Raw genomic sequence first — 15,282 nt, 5'->3', positions numbered from 1 at the left:
AGGTCGTAGAGGTCAGTACCCCACATCACTCTGTCTCCATGCCTAGTCTTTCCTAGATAGAGGTCAGTACCCCACATCACTCTGTCTCCATCCCTAGTCTTCCTAGAAGGTCGTAGAGGTCCAGTACCCCTCATCACTCCTATCTCCATTGCCTATTCTTCCTAGAGGTCGTAGAGGTCAGTACCCCTCATCACTCTGTCTCCATGCCTAGTCTTCCTAGAGGTCGTACGAGGTCAGTTACCCCTCATCACTCTGTCTCCATGCCTAGTCTTCCCTAGATGTCGTCGAGGTCAGTACCCAACATCACTCTGTTTCTCCATGTCTAGTCTTTCCCTAGAGGTCGTTAGAGAGGTCAGTACCCCGCATCACTCTGTCTCCATGTCTAGTCTTCCTAGAGGGTCGTAGAGTAGAGGTCATTACCCCGGCATCACTCTGTCTCCATGCCTAGTCTTCCTAGAGGTCGTAGAGGTCCAGTACCCCTCATCACTCTGTCTCCATGCCTAGTCTTCCTAGAGGTCGTAGAGGTCAGTACCCCACATCACTCTCTCTCCATGCCTAGTCTTCCTGGAGGTCGTAGAGGTCAGTACCCCTCATCACTCTGTCTCCATGTCTAGTCTTCCTAGAGGTCGTAGAGGTCAGTACCCCTCATCACTCTGTCTCCATGCCTAGTCTTCCTAGAGGTCGTAGAGGTCAGTACCCCTCATCACTCTGTCTCCATGCCTAGTCTTCCTAGAGGTCGTAGAGGTCAGTACCCTGTATCACTCTGTCTCCATGCCTAGTCTTCCTAGAGGTCGTAGAGGTCAGTACCCCTCATCACTCTGTCTCCATGCCTAGTCTTCCTAGAGGTCGTAGAGGTCAGTACCCCTCATCACTCTGTCTCCATGCCTAGTCTTCCTAGAGGTCGTAGAGGTCAGTACCCCTACATCACTCTGTCTCCATGCCTAGTCTTCCTAGAGGTCGTAGAGGTCAGTACCCCCTCATCACTCTGTCTCCATGCCTAGTCTTCCTAGAGGTCGTAGAGGTCAGTACCCCTCATCACTCTGTCTCCATGTCTAGTCTTCCTAGAGGTCGTAGAGGTCAGTACCCCTCATCACTCTGTCTCCATGCCTAGTCTTCCTAGAGGTCGTAGAGGTCAGTACCCCTCATCACTCTGTCTCCATGCCTAGTCTTCCTAGAGGTCGTAGAGGTCAGTACCCCTCATCACTCTGTCTCCATGCCTAGTCTTCCTAGAGGTCGTAGAGGTCAGTACCCCTCATCACTCTGTCTCCATGCCTAGTCTTCCTAGAGGTCGTAGAGGTCAGTACCCTGCATCACTCTGTCTCCATGCCTAGTCTTCCTAGAGGTCGTAGAGGTCAGTACCCCACATCACTCTGTCTCCATGCCTAGTCTTCCTAGAGGTCGTAGAGGTCAGTACCCCACATCACTCTGTCTCCATCCCTAGTCTTCCTAGAGGTCGTAGAGGTCAGTACCCCTCATCACTCTATCTCCATGCCTAGTCTTCCTAGAGGTCGTAGAGGTCAGTACCCCTCATCACTCTGTCTCCATGCCTAGTCTTCCTAGAGGTCGTAGAGGTCAGTACCCCTCATCACTCTGTCTCCATGCCTAGTCTTCCTAGAGGTCGTAGAGGTCAGTACCCCACATCACTCTGTCTCCATGTCTAGTCTTCCTAGAGGTCGTAGAGGTCAGTACCCCGCATCACTCTGTCTCCATGTCTAGTCTTCCTAGAGGTCGTAGAGGTCAGTACCCCGCATCACTCTGTCTCCATGCCTAGTCTTCCTAGAGGTCGTAGAGGTCAGTACCCCTCATCACTCTGTCTCCATGCCTAGTCTTCCTAGAGGTCGTAGAGGTCAGTACCCCACATCACTCTCTCTCCATGCCTAGTCTTCCTGGAGGTCGTAGAGGTCAGTACCCCTCATCACTCTGTCTCCATGCCTAGTCTTCCTAGAGGTCGTAGAGGTCAGTACCCCACATCACTCTGTCTCCATGTCTAGTCTTCCTAGAGGTCGTAGAGGTCAGTACCCCACATCACTCTGTCTCCATGCCTAGTCTTCCTAGAGGTCGTAGAGGTCAGTACCCCTCATCACTCTGTCTCCATGCCTAGTCTTCCTAGAGGTCGTAGAGGTCAGTACCCCACATCACTCTGTCTCCATGCCTAGTCTTCCTAGAGGTCGTAGAGGTCAGTACCCCATATCACTCTGTCTCCATGTCTAGTCTTCCTAGAGGTCGTAGAGGTCAGTACCCCTCATCACTCTGTCTCCATGCCTAGTCTTCCTAGAGGTCGTAGAGGTCAGTACCCCTCATCACTCTGTCTCCATGCCTAGTCTTCCTAGAGGTCGTAGAGGTCAGTACCCCTCATCACTCTGTCTCCATGCCTAGTCTTCCTAGAGGTCGTAGAGGTCAGTACCCCTCATCACTCTGTCTCCATGCCTAGTCTTCCTAGAGGTCGTAAGAGGTCAGTACCCCTCATCACTCTGTCTCCATGCCTAGTCTTCCTAGAGGTCGTAGAGGTCAGTACCACTCATCACTCTGTCTCCATGTCTAGTCTTCCTAGAGGTCGTAGAGGTCAGTACCCCTCATCACTCTGTCTCCATCCCTAATCTTCCTAGAGGTCGTAGAGGTCAGTACCCCTCATCACTCTGTCTCCATGCCTAGTCTTCCTAGAGGTCGTAGAGGTCAGTACCCCACATCACTCTGTCTCCATGCCTAGTCTTCCTAGAGGTCGTAGAGGTCAGTACCCCATATCACTCTGTCTCCATGTCTAGTCTTCCTAGAGGTCGTAGAGGTCAGTACCCCTCATCACTCTGTCTCCATGCCTAGTCTTCCTAGAGGTCGTAGAGGTCAGTACCCCTCATCACTCTGTCTCCATGCCTAGTCTTCCTAGAGGTCATAGAGGTCAGTACCCCTCATCACTCTGTCTCCATGCCTAGTCTTCCTAGAGGTCGTAGAGGTCAGTACCCCTCATCACTCTGTCTCCATGCCTAGTCTTCCTAGAGGTCGTAGAGGTCAGTACCCCTCATCACTCTGTCTCCATGCCTAGTCTTCCTAGAGGTCGTAGAGGTCAGTACCACTCATCACTCTGTCTCCATGTCTAGTCTTCCTAGAGGTCGTAGAGGTCAGTACCCCTCATCACTCTGTCTCCATCCCTAATCTTCCTAGAGGTCGTAGAGGTCAGTACCCCTCATCACTCTGTCTCCATGCCTAGTCTTCCTAGAGGTCGTAGAGGTCAGTACCCCTCATCACTCTGTCTCCATGCCTAGTCTTCCTAGAGGTCGTAGAGGTCAGTACCCCTCATCACTCTGTCTCCATGCCTAGTCTTCCTAGAGGTCGTAGAGGTCAGTACCCCTCATCACTCTGTCTCCATGTCTAGTCTTCCTAGAGGTCGTAGAGGTCAGTACCCCTCATCACTCTGTCTCCATGTCTAGTCTTCCTAGAGGTCGTAGAGGTCAGTACCCCTCATCACTCTGTCTCCATGCCTAGTCTTCCTAGAGGTCGTAGAGGTCAGTAGAGGTCAGTACCCCACATCACTCTGTCTCCATGCCTAGTCTTCCTAGAGGTCGTACAGGTCAGTACCCCACATCACTCTGTCTCCATCCCTAGTCTTCCTAGAGGTCGTAGAGGTCAGTACCCCGCATCACTCTGTCTCCATGCCTAGTCTTCCTAGAGGTCGTAGAGGTCAGTACCCCTCATCACTCTGTCTCCATGCCTAGTCTTCCTAGAGGTCGTAGAGGTCAGTACCCCTCATCACTCTGTCTCCATGCCTAGTCTTCCTAGAGGTCGTAGAGGTCAGTACCCCTCATCACTCTGTCTCCATGCCTAGTCTTCCTAGAGGTCGTAGAGGTCAGTACCACTCATCACTCTGTCTCCATGTCTAGTCTTCCTAGAGGTCGTAGAGGTCAGTACCCCTCATCACTCTGTCTCCATCCCTAGTCTTCCTAGAGGTCGTAGAGGTCAGTACCCCTCATCACTCTGTCTCCATGCCTAGTCTTCCTAGAGGTCGTAGAGGTCAGGACCCCACATCACTCTGTCTCCATGCCTAGTCTTCCTAGAGGTCGTAGAGGTCAGTACCCCTCATCACTCTGTCTCCATGTCTAGTCTTCCTAGAGGTCGTAGAGGTCAGTACCCCTCATCACTCTGTCTCCATGTCTAGTCTTCCTAGAGGTCGTAGAGGTCAGTACCCCTCATCACTCTGTCTCCATGTCTAGTCTTCCTAGAGGTCGTAGAGGTCAGTACCCCTCATCACTCTGTCTCCATGCCTAGTCTTCCTAGAGGTCGTAGAGGTCAGTACCCCACATCACTCTGTCTCCATGTCTAGTCTTCCTAGAGGTCGTAGAGGTCAGTACCCCTCATCACTCTGTCTCCATGCCTAGTCTTCCTAGAGGTCGTAGAGGTCAGTACCCCGCATCACTCTGTCTCCATGCCTAGTCTTCCTAGAGGTCGTAGAGGTCAGTACCCCTCATCACTCTGTCTCCATGTCTAGTCGTCCTAGAGGTCGTAGAGGTCAGTACCCCACATCACTCTGTCTCCATCCCTAGTCTTCCTAGAGGTCGTAGAGGTCAGTACCCCTCATCACTCTGTCTCCATGTCTAGTCTTCCTAGAGGTCGTAGAGGTCAGTACCCCTCATCACTCTGTCTCCATGCCTAGTCTTCCTAGAGGTCGTAGAGGTCAGTACCCCACATCACTCTGTCTCCATGTCTAGTCTTCCTAGAGGTCGTAGAGGTCAGTACCCCGCATCACTCTGTCTCCATGCCTAGTCTTCCTAGAGGTCGTAGAGGTCAGTACCCTGTATCACTCTGTCTCCATGCCTAGTCTTCCTAGAGGTCGTAGAGGTCAGTGGTTAATATAAGAATGAGTCTGATTCTAAACAGACCCAGGTCAACTGGCAGGAGGAGGAGGAATGGAATGAAACGGGGCTGAGAGAGAACATGATTGTCTTTTACGAGCAGAACGAGAGAGATACTTTGCCCTCAGCTAATGGTTCATGGTAATTATTTACATTAAAATAATACTCAGCAATAAGCCAATATACCACGACTAAGGGCTGTTCTTAAGCACTTTCAGCCAATCAGCATTCAGGAGCCAAACCACCCGGTGTATCATTCTAAATTGATCCCGGTGGCACTACAGTCTCTCTCATAGAGCACAAATTGTTTCTCTAAATGGTACCCGTCACTCCTATGTCAACACACCACCCGTCCCATACAATAACAGTCATCTACCGCGGAGTAACGGTCCTATTACAATGACTTCACCTTGCCTCGGTGAAATAGAAACCATACGGGACAGAAATTACAGCACAACTATAACATAAACTGGGTATATGTATAATAGTGAGTAGCCTCTGTAAGCTGCGGGCCTTTGATTTCAGCGGCCAGGTTGGGTTCCTCTAGGTATGATTAATGGCGGATTGAGTCCCCAGACAGGCCGGAACAGAGTGGTAACCCGAGAGGAGAAAAGACTCAACCGGGAGGACAGAATGGCGCCTGTGGCCAAGCATTAGTTATATGCTTTATCTTGGCCAAGCATTAGTTATATGCTTTATCTTGGCCAAGCATTAGTTATCACACTGCTATGCTTTATCTTGGCCAAGCATTAGTTATCACACTGCTATGCTTTATCTTGGCCAAGCATTAGTTATCACACTGCTATGCTTTATCTTGGCCAAGCATTAGTTATCACACTGCTATGCTTTATCTTGGCCAAGCATTAGTTATCACACTGCTATGCTTTATCTTGGCCAAGCATTAGTTATCACACTGCTATGCTTTATCTTGGCCAAGCATTAGTTATCACACTGCTATGCTTTATCTTGGCCAAGCATTAGTTATCACACTGCTATGCTTTATCTTGGCCAGGTCGCAGTTGCAAATGAGAACTTGTTCTCAACTAGCCTACCTGGTTAAATAAAGGTGAAATAAAAAAATAAAATACAAATATACAGTGGGGCAAAAAAGTATTTAGTCAGCCACCAATTGTGCAAGTTCTCCCACTTAAAAAGATGAGAGAGGCCTGTAATTTTCATCATAGGTACACTTCAACTATGACAGACAAAATGAGAAAAAAAAATCCAGAAAATCACATTGTAGGATTTTTTATGAATTTATTTGCAAATTATGGTGGAAAATAAGTATTTGGTCAATAACAAAAGTTTATCTCAATACTTTGTTATATACCCTTTGTTGGCAATGACAGAGGTCAAACGTTTTCTGTACGTCTTCACAAGGTTTTCACACACTGTTGCTGGTATTTTGGCCCATTCCTCCATGCAGATCTCCTCTAGAGCAGTAATGTTTTGGGGCTGTTGCTGGGCAACACGGACTTTCAACTCCCTCCAAAGATTTTCTATGGGGTTGTGATCTGGAGACTGGCTAGGCCACTCCAGGACCTAGCCAGGTCCAGGTGATTGAGGTAAAGGGACTATGCATCGATAATAAACAGAGAGTAGCAGCTGAGTAGTAGCGTCCGACTCGTTAAAGAAAAAATCTTTGTCTGACATGTACATACTACCTCAATCAGCCTGACTAACCGGTGTCTGTATGTAGCCTCGCTACTATTATAGCCTCGCTACTGTATATAGCCTGTCTTTTTACTGTTGTTTTATTTCTTTACTTACCTATTGTTCACCTAACACCTTTTTTGCACTATTGGTTAGAGCCTGTAAGTAAGCATTTCACTGTCAGGTCTACACCTGTTGTATTCAGCGCACGTGACAAATAAACTTTGATTTGATTTGATTAGCCCATGTCAGGAAAAATATATATTTGATTGGTAAATTAGTCTAGTTAGTCTAGTCAGGTATCTAAACATGTAGTAATCATGGCCTAATTATTGACCAGGCATCGATAATAAACAGAGAGTAGCAGCTGAGTAGCAGCTGAGTCCGACTCGTTAAAGAAAAAATCTTTGTCCAGTACGAGGTGAGTCATCGCTGATGTCCAGAAGCTGTTTTCGGTCAAAAGAAACGGTGGCAGAAACATTATGTACAAATAAGTTACAAATAATGCAACAAATAAAAACACAAAATAGTACAGTTGGTTAGGAGTCCGTAAAACGGCAGCCATCTCCTCCGGCGCCATCTAACATCTCCTACACCATTAGTATTGGTTGTGTTGTGCTGCAGAATGAGGACCCAAAAGCGACGTAATAGTAACAGAGTCTTTATTCCAGAATAAAACAAATAATGATTCTCCTGGATACTATCCTCTCGTCAACAGAGAGGAACGACTGGAGACGCGACCACAGACTGCAGGTCGCTTCAGGAAGGCACTGGCCGTAGCTGACATTGACACCTGCTCACACGCAGCATCTGAAGAAGGCAAAGAACACGACAGGGCGGAACAAGGACACAGGAACAGCAAACGTCAAACAAGAATCCGACAAGGACAGAAGCGGAAAACAGAGGGAGAAATAGGGACTCTAATCAGAGGGCAAAATAGGGGACAGGTGTGAAAGAGTAAATGAGGTCGTTAGGAGAATGAGAAACAGCTGGGAGCAGGAACGGAACGATAGAGAGAGAGAAAGAGGGAAAGAACCTAATAAGACCAGCAGAGGGAAGCACAGGGACAAGACATGATGAAAGACAAAACATGACAGGTTGTGCCATTTTATTGGGCTTCAGGTTTACACAGGCTGTGTGTTGACTTTTGCTCAAAAGTGGGGTGAAAATACTTAGCAAATGAATTATATTCAGGTCAATTTATCTCCTCTCGACATTCGATAGATACGGTTGAAGTAGCAAGTTTACATACACCTTAGCCAAATACATTTAAACTCAGTTTTTCACAATTTCTGACATTTAATCCCAGTAAAAATTCCCTGTTTTAGGTCAGTTAGGATCACCACTTTATTTCAAGAATGTGAAATGTCAGAATAATAGCAGAGAGAATGATTTATTTCAGCTTTTATTTCTTTCATCACATTCCCAGTGGGTCAGAAGTTTACATACACTCAATTCGTATTTGGTAGCATTGCCTTTAAATTGTTTAACTTGGGTCAAACGTTTCAGGTAGCCTTCCACAAGTTTCCCACAATAAGTTGGGTGAATTTTGTCCCATTCCTCCTGACAGAGCTGGTGTAACTGAGTCAGGTTTGTAGGCCTCCTTGCTCGCACACGCTTTTTCAGTTCTGCCCACACATTTTCTATGGGATTGAGGTCAGGGCTTTGTGATGGCCACTTCAATACCTTGACTTTGTTAGTCTGGCTTTTTTTATGGCGGTTTTGGAGCAGTGGCTTCTTCCTTGCTGAGCGTCCTTTCAGGTTATGTCAATATAGGACTCGTTTTACTATGGATATAGATACTTTTGTACCTTTTTCCTCCAGCATCTTCACAAGGTCCTTTGCTGTTGTTCTGGGATTGATTTGCACTTTTCGTACCAAAGTACGTTCATCTCTAGGAGACAGAACACGTCTCCTTCCTGAGCGGTATGACGGCTGCGTGGTCCCATGGTGTTTATACTTGAGTACTATTGTTTGTACAGATGAATGTGGTACCTTCAGGCGTTTGAAAATTGCTCCCAAGGATGAACCAGACTTGTGGAGGTCTACATTTTTTTCTGAGGACTTGGCTGATTTCTTTTGATTTTCCCATGATGGCAAGCAAATAGGCACTGAGTTTGAAGGTAGGCCTTGTAATACATCCACAGGTACACCTCCAATTGACTCCGATGATGTCAATTAGCCTATCAGAAGCTTTTAAAGCCATGACACCATTTTCTGGAATTTTCCAAGCTGTTTAAAGGCAAAGTCAACTTAGTGTACGTAAACTTCTAACCCACTGGAATTGTGATACAGTAACGAACGTCGTCGGGAGAAGGAGAAGAGGACCAAGGTGCAGTGTGGTAAGTGTTCATATTTTAATCAATCAACACTGAACAAAACAACAAAACCGACAAACGAACAGTTCTGTAAGGTGACGACACACAAAACAGAAAACAACTACCCACAAACACAGGTGGGAAAAGGCTACCTAAGTATGGTTCTCAATCAGAGACAATGATAGACAGCTGCCTCTGATTGAGAACCATACCAGGCCAAACACATAGAAATACAACACAAGGACAACATAGAACACCAGACATAGAATGCCCACCCCAACTCACGCCCTGACCAATCAAAACAGAGACATTAAAAGGATCTCTACGGTCAGGGAGTGACAGATACAGTGAATTATAAGTGAAATAATCTCTGTAAACAATTGTTGGAAAAATGACTTGTGTCATGCACAAAGTAGATGTCCTAACCGACTTGCCAAAACTATAGTTTGTTAACAAGAAATTTGAGGAGTGGTTGAAAAACGAGTTTAAATGACTCCAACCTAAGTGTATGTAAACCTCCGACTTCAACTGTATGTCCACCCTGCACCTTAGAGACGGCTGCCCTATAGAGTCATTGAACACTGGTCACTTTAATACAGTTTCCATACTGTTTTACCCACTTCATATGTATATACAGTATTCTAGTCCTGGTTCATCCTATATAACTACTGCTGTCCACTTCATACTGTATTCTAGTCCTGGTTCATCCTATATAACTACTACTGTCCACTTCATATGTATAATACAGTATTCTAGTCCTGGTTCATCCTATATAACTACTGCTGTCCACTTCATATGTATAATACTGTATTCTAGTCCTGGTTCGTCCTATATAACTACTGCTGTCCACTTCATATGTATAATACTGTATTCTAGTCCTGGTTCATCCTATATAACTACTGCTGTCCACTTCATACTGTATTCTAGTCCTGGTTCATCCTATATAACTACTGCTGTCCACTTTATACTGTATTCTAGTCCTGGTTCATCCTATATAACTACTGCTGTCCACTTCATACTGTATTCTAGTCCTGGTTCATCCTATATAACTACTGCTGTCCACTTCATATGTATAATACTGTGTTCTAGTCCTGGTTCATCCTATTTAACTACTGCTGTCCACTTCATACTGTATTCTAGTCCTGGTTCATCCTATATAACTACTACTGTCCACTTCATATGTATAATACTGTATTCTAGTCCTGGTTCATCCTATATAACTACTGCTGTCCTCTTCATATGTATAATACTGTATTCTAGTCCTGGTTCATCCTATATAACTACTGCTGTCCTCTTCATATGTATAATACTGTATTCTAGTCCTGGTTCATCCTATATAACTACTGCTGTCCACTTCATACTGTATAATACTGTATTCTAGTCCTGGTTCATCCTATATAACTACTGCTGTCCACTTCATATGTATAATACTGTATTCTAGTCCTGGTTCATCCTATATAACTACTGCTGTCCACTTCATATGTATAATACTGTGTTCTAGTCCTGGTTCATCCTATATAACTACTGCTGTCCACTTCATATGTATAATACTGTATTCTAGTCCTGGTTCATCCTATATAACTACTGCTGTCCACTTCATATGTATAATACTGTGTTCTAGTCCTGGTTCATCCTATATAACTACTGCTGTCCACTTCATATGTATAATACTGTGTTCTAGTCCTGGTTCATCCTATATAACTACTGCTGTCCTCTTCATATGTATAATACTGTATTCTAGTCCTGGTTCATCCTATATAACTACTGCTGTCCACTTCATATGTATATACTGTATTCTAGTCCTGGTTCATCCTATATAACTACTGGTGTCCACTTCATATGTATAATACTGTATTCTAGTCCTGGTTCATCCTATATAACTACTGCTGTCCACTTCATACTGTATTCTAGTCCTGGTTCATCCTATTTAACTACTACTGTCCACTTCATATGTATAATACTGTATTCTAGTCCTGGTTCATCCTATATAACTACTGCTGTCCACTTCATATGTATATACTGTATTCTAGTCAAGGCTCATCCTATATAACTACTGGTGTACACATGTTCTATTCACATACATACTGTATATATTTATATTCTGGACTTCTCTCCATTTTAACATGGGGCTTTGTACTGTCTATTTAACTACTGGATTGTCAATATAGCTCATTCTAATATTGATACTAATGTGCAATGCATTTTAGTTACATTGTTTATACACACTACATATTTATTGATATATTGGATCTTGACATTGGTCATGCTAATATACACTACATGAACAACAGTATGTGGACATCTGCTTGTCGAACATCTCATTCCAAAATCATGGTCATTAATATGGAGTTGGTCCCGCCCTTTTGCTGCTGTAACAGCCTCCACTTGTCTGGGAAGACTTTCCACAAAATGTTGGAACATTACTGCGGGGACTTGCTTCCTGTGGTGGGAAATAGCCAAATCCACTCATTTGAAGGGGTGTCCACATACTTTTGTATATATAGTGTATCTAATGCTGTACATATCATTCTTAGTATGGTCTTGTGTGCAGGTTACATACATATAGATTGTATTTGGATTACTGTTACAGTGCTATTTTGGTTGTTAATTGGATTCGTTGTGACATTTCTTGATTTATAGGTTTATTTTTTAAATATTTCTGTGTGTACCTGATTGACATTTAACTGCATTGTTAGAAGCTCGTAACATAAGCATTTCGCTGCACCCGCTATAGCATCTGCGAAACGGTGTACACACCAATAAACTTTGATTTGATTTTGATTTGATAAATTCATAAATGTTGACGATGGTTTAATTGATTATTGGTAGATGTGTCTGACTGGTAGCTCCCTGCAGTGAACGGTGTCAAAATCAGCCGTAAACACTACCCAATGGGCATAGACATCATTTCAACGTCTACTTTTGATTTGGTTGAGTTCTCAATTAACATGTAATCAACAAAACATCGCACATTGTCATTGGATTTAGGTTCAAGGTTGGGTGAAAAAAAATACGAAATTCCCTTATGTCGATGACTTCTTGCAAATCCAATCAGTTTTCGACGTTAATTCAATGGCATCACATTAGGCCTCACTCCCCCCTATCTGAGATATCTACTGCAGCCCTCATCCTCGACATACAACATCCGTTCTGCCAGTCGTATTCTGTTAAAGGACCCTAAAACACACACATCTCTGGGTCGCTCCTCTTTTCAGTTCGCTGCAGCTAGCGACTGGAACGAGCTGCAACAAACACTCAAACTGGACAGTTTTATCTCCATCTCTTCATTCAAAGACTCAATCATGGACACTCTTACTGACAGTTGTGGCTGCTTTGTGTGATGTATTGTTGTGTCTACCTTCTTGCCCTTTGTGCTGTTGTCTGAGCCCAATAATGTTTGTACCATGTTTTGTGTTGCTACCATGTTTTGTGTTGCTACCATGTTTTGTGTTGCTACCATGCTGTGTTGTCATGTGTTGCTACCATGCTGTGTTGTCATGTGTTGCTGCCTTGCTATGTTGTTGTCTTAGGTCTCTCTTTATGTAGTGTTGTGGTGTCTCTCTTATCGTGATGTGTGTTTTGTCCTATATTTATATATTATTGTTTTATCCCCCGTCCCCACAGGAGGCCTTTTGCATTTTGACTGATTAGTTAAATAAAAGTGATATAAAATAAAAAATGTAATAGATTATGTTATTGTTGAAATGAGGTGGACACAATGTTGATTCAACCCGTTTTTGCCCAGTCGGTAATTACACTATAGTTTCCTCATCAAACCAGATCTGTTCTGAATTATACAGGAAGCAACGTTTACAGCTTTTATCAACGTGGGAAAATAAGCATCGAATTCTTAACTGCAATCACAGGCATTAATAACCTATGTTTATTATAATCATTATTAGTAGTAGTAATACAATTGTTTAAATTATTTTCGTTTTCATTAAGCTGATAAAAGCATCATTATAGCTGTTGTCAACATGTGAGTTGGGGTTATTTCAGATCTATAAATGATACATTTTTATTTTGAGGTCGATGTAATAGCCTATATTAATGTTTTGTTATAGGAAGCTAGAAACACCATGTCTGAAGTTATACTTAAATTAACTCCTAATAATTGTTGTTATTTTTATTTTAGATTTTTGGATTTGAAAATCAGACTCGTGTGTATGTTTGTTTGAATACATGAAACGTTGAAATGCACAGGCTACACATCTCCAATTTGTTATTTTGACCAATGTCTTGTTAATAACTGTATTTTATCACCTGGGATTTAATCAAGAAGACAAAATAGTGGTATATTTGCTTGCCTTTAGTTCTTCCCGCAGACGCATCCGGCTCGGCTCAACCTGGTACATGTTTTTATGTCTGGGCTGCAAACTACAGTAAAAAGTTTTCCACAAAATAGGTTTGTAGGCCTACTTTTACTATAATTGGTGGGATGACCGGTAAGCAAACAAATGTATTTATCAACTATATATAATTATTGCAACAAATATGATAGGCCTTTATGTGTTGCAGATTTTAATATTCTTGAAATATATATATTTTTTAAACTGAATTTGTTCAACCAAAATATAACATTGAAGTTGCAATATGCTGTGTGGATGGTTGGTATTGTTTAAAACAACACGGCTTTTAATGAACCTAAATAGAAGGGGGGAAAAACACAAGAAAACCCTTTCTCCTTCCCAACACATGTTGACAAGATTTGGTCCACTCTGATTTATAGACGAGAAAAGACTGGCTGCATGAACAGAGCACTCTGGCTTCACGCAGGGATAAAGAGAAGGAAAGAAAGGAGGAGAGATGAGGAGTAGAGAACTAATGAGGAAGAGTAGACTGCCCAATCCTGGCGCGCTCTGCTTTAATTACATCCATGGAAAGAACGAGGCAGAGAGGCCCCGCGCACACATCTGTATTCAATCTGCAGCCCTTTGATGGCATCAAGTGTTCTTTTGCCAGATGAGGGGGGCAGGGGGCCCGGGGCTGAGATGGGTTGGCTGGGCCAGGCAGGCAGCTTGGACCTCAGAACAGGCCCATTGATGCCATTCCACCATACGGGACCCCCCTCGTCCTCTCTCTGACCAGGCGAACAACGCACCCAACGGTTACAGTTTCAAAAGCCCGTTTCCTCTATGTAGTTTGCGTGTGACTGCAGACCCAGCCTGTGCAGTCAGAAATATAAATGTACCACACGTATAGGCTGTCATGTTTTTGATTGTAGGCGATGTAGGGTCCCCGCTATGCAGAGAAAGAGGGTTATTCTTTTACGCACAGCGTGTGCTGCACTTAGAAACGGTTGGCCTATATATCCAAAACAGATTTGAGTTATGCCAAAGCTATGATTTTTAAATGTCAAATGACAACCTCCAACTGATATACTGCAGACATGTTGTAGCCCCATATCATTGCGCATGTATGTAAATCAGCTATGTAAATATGTTGTGTGGGCATACCTATTCAAAACAATGCTCTATTCAAATATATTATCCGCCATAAATCCATTATAATTATTACCATGTGGCAGAATACAATGTATTAGTACGGCTGCAATGAAAACACTGAGAGGCATAGACTTCAATGATCAAAAATCCTAATTTCCAACTGCCAAAACTTAAGTCGGTTAATCAGCGCTTTTTTTTTGTGATGGTGTGCATTGTTGAAGGGGGTGGGGTGTGCTTCACACAAGAGGATATGGACTGTCAGAGTGGGCGCAGAAAGCATTGCCACGTAATTACAGACTCCTTTTAGGGCGATCAGTTTACCCCAGGGTCTTCAAATGGTGCTTTATTTCCCCCTCCCAGCCGCCCTGTGCGTGACACTCACTTCGGCCTGTTCCCTTCCCGATACCAGAGGCTCGCTCCGCCTCGCAGGGTCCTGGGCGTTGGGCGATAGATTTTTACTCAAAACGCGCGAATGTGAGACCTCATCGTTCCTTTTTACCCCAGCTCAGTTATACCGCGGTCTGGACTCACAGCCGAGGAGAGGAGGAACTTTTACCCCAGCTCAGTTATACCGCGGTCTGGACTCACAGGCGAGGAGAGGAGGAACTTTTACCCCAGCTCAGTTATACCGCGGTCTGGACTCACAGCCGAGGAGAGGAGGAACTTTTACCCCAGCTCAGTTATACCGCGGTCTGGACTCACAGGCGAGGAGAGGAGGAACTTTTACCCCAGCTCAGTTATACCGCGGTCTGGACTCACAGGCGAGGAGAGGAGGAACTTTTACCCCAGCTCAGTCATACCGCGGTCTGGACTCACAGCCGAGGAGAGGAGAAACTTGCTATAGCCTACTACTCTTTGTGTTTAAAACTCCGGGGAATATCCAGGAAGAAGCCAAATGTTGTTGTGTTGTATGTTTCGGGGTTTTATTTGACGAGGTGAGGGGCCTCTAATCGGGTGGAATCGAACGGGGGACCATACTTCTAGCTTAAAGTGGAGTGATTTGGATCTGTAAAACCAACGGCTTTC

The 15,282-nt window shown here is 44.2% G+C and overlaps 1 protein-coding gene across 1 annotated transcript in view; it reads left to right on the top strand.

Annotated features, from left to right (window-relative positions):
• Nucleotides 1–15,100, top strand: part of LOC120041447 (kinesin-associated protein 3-like) — a 75,457-nt gene extending 60,357 nt beyond the window's left edge. Inside the window, exon 15 of the mRNA XM_038986410.1 lies at nucleotides 14,790–15,100. Coding sequence (XP_038842338.1) covers nucleotides 14,790–15,100 — 311 coding nt within the window. The remainder of the gene's footprint in view (nucleotides 1–14,789) is intronic.
• The last annotated feature ends 182 nt before the right edge of the window (nucleotides 15,101–15,282 follow it).

This window comes from Salvelinus namaycush, unplaced genomic scaffold (assembly GCF_016432855.1).
Source record: "Salvelinus namaycush isolate Seneca unplaced genomic scaffold, SaNama_1.0 Scaffold468, whole genome shotgun sequence".
In the NCBI taxonomy this organism is placed as follows: Eukaryota; Metazoa; Chordata; class Actinopteri; order Salmoniformes; family Salmonidae; genus Salvelinus; species Salvelinus namaycush.
Note: the sequence above shows the minus strand (reverse complement) of the source record. Positions and strands in the feature narration are given on the sequence as shown.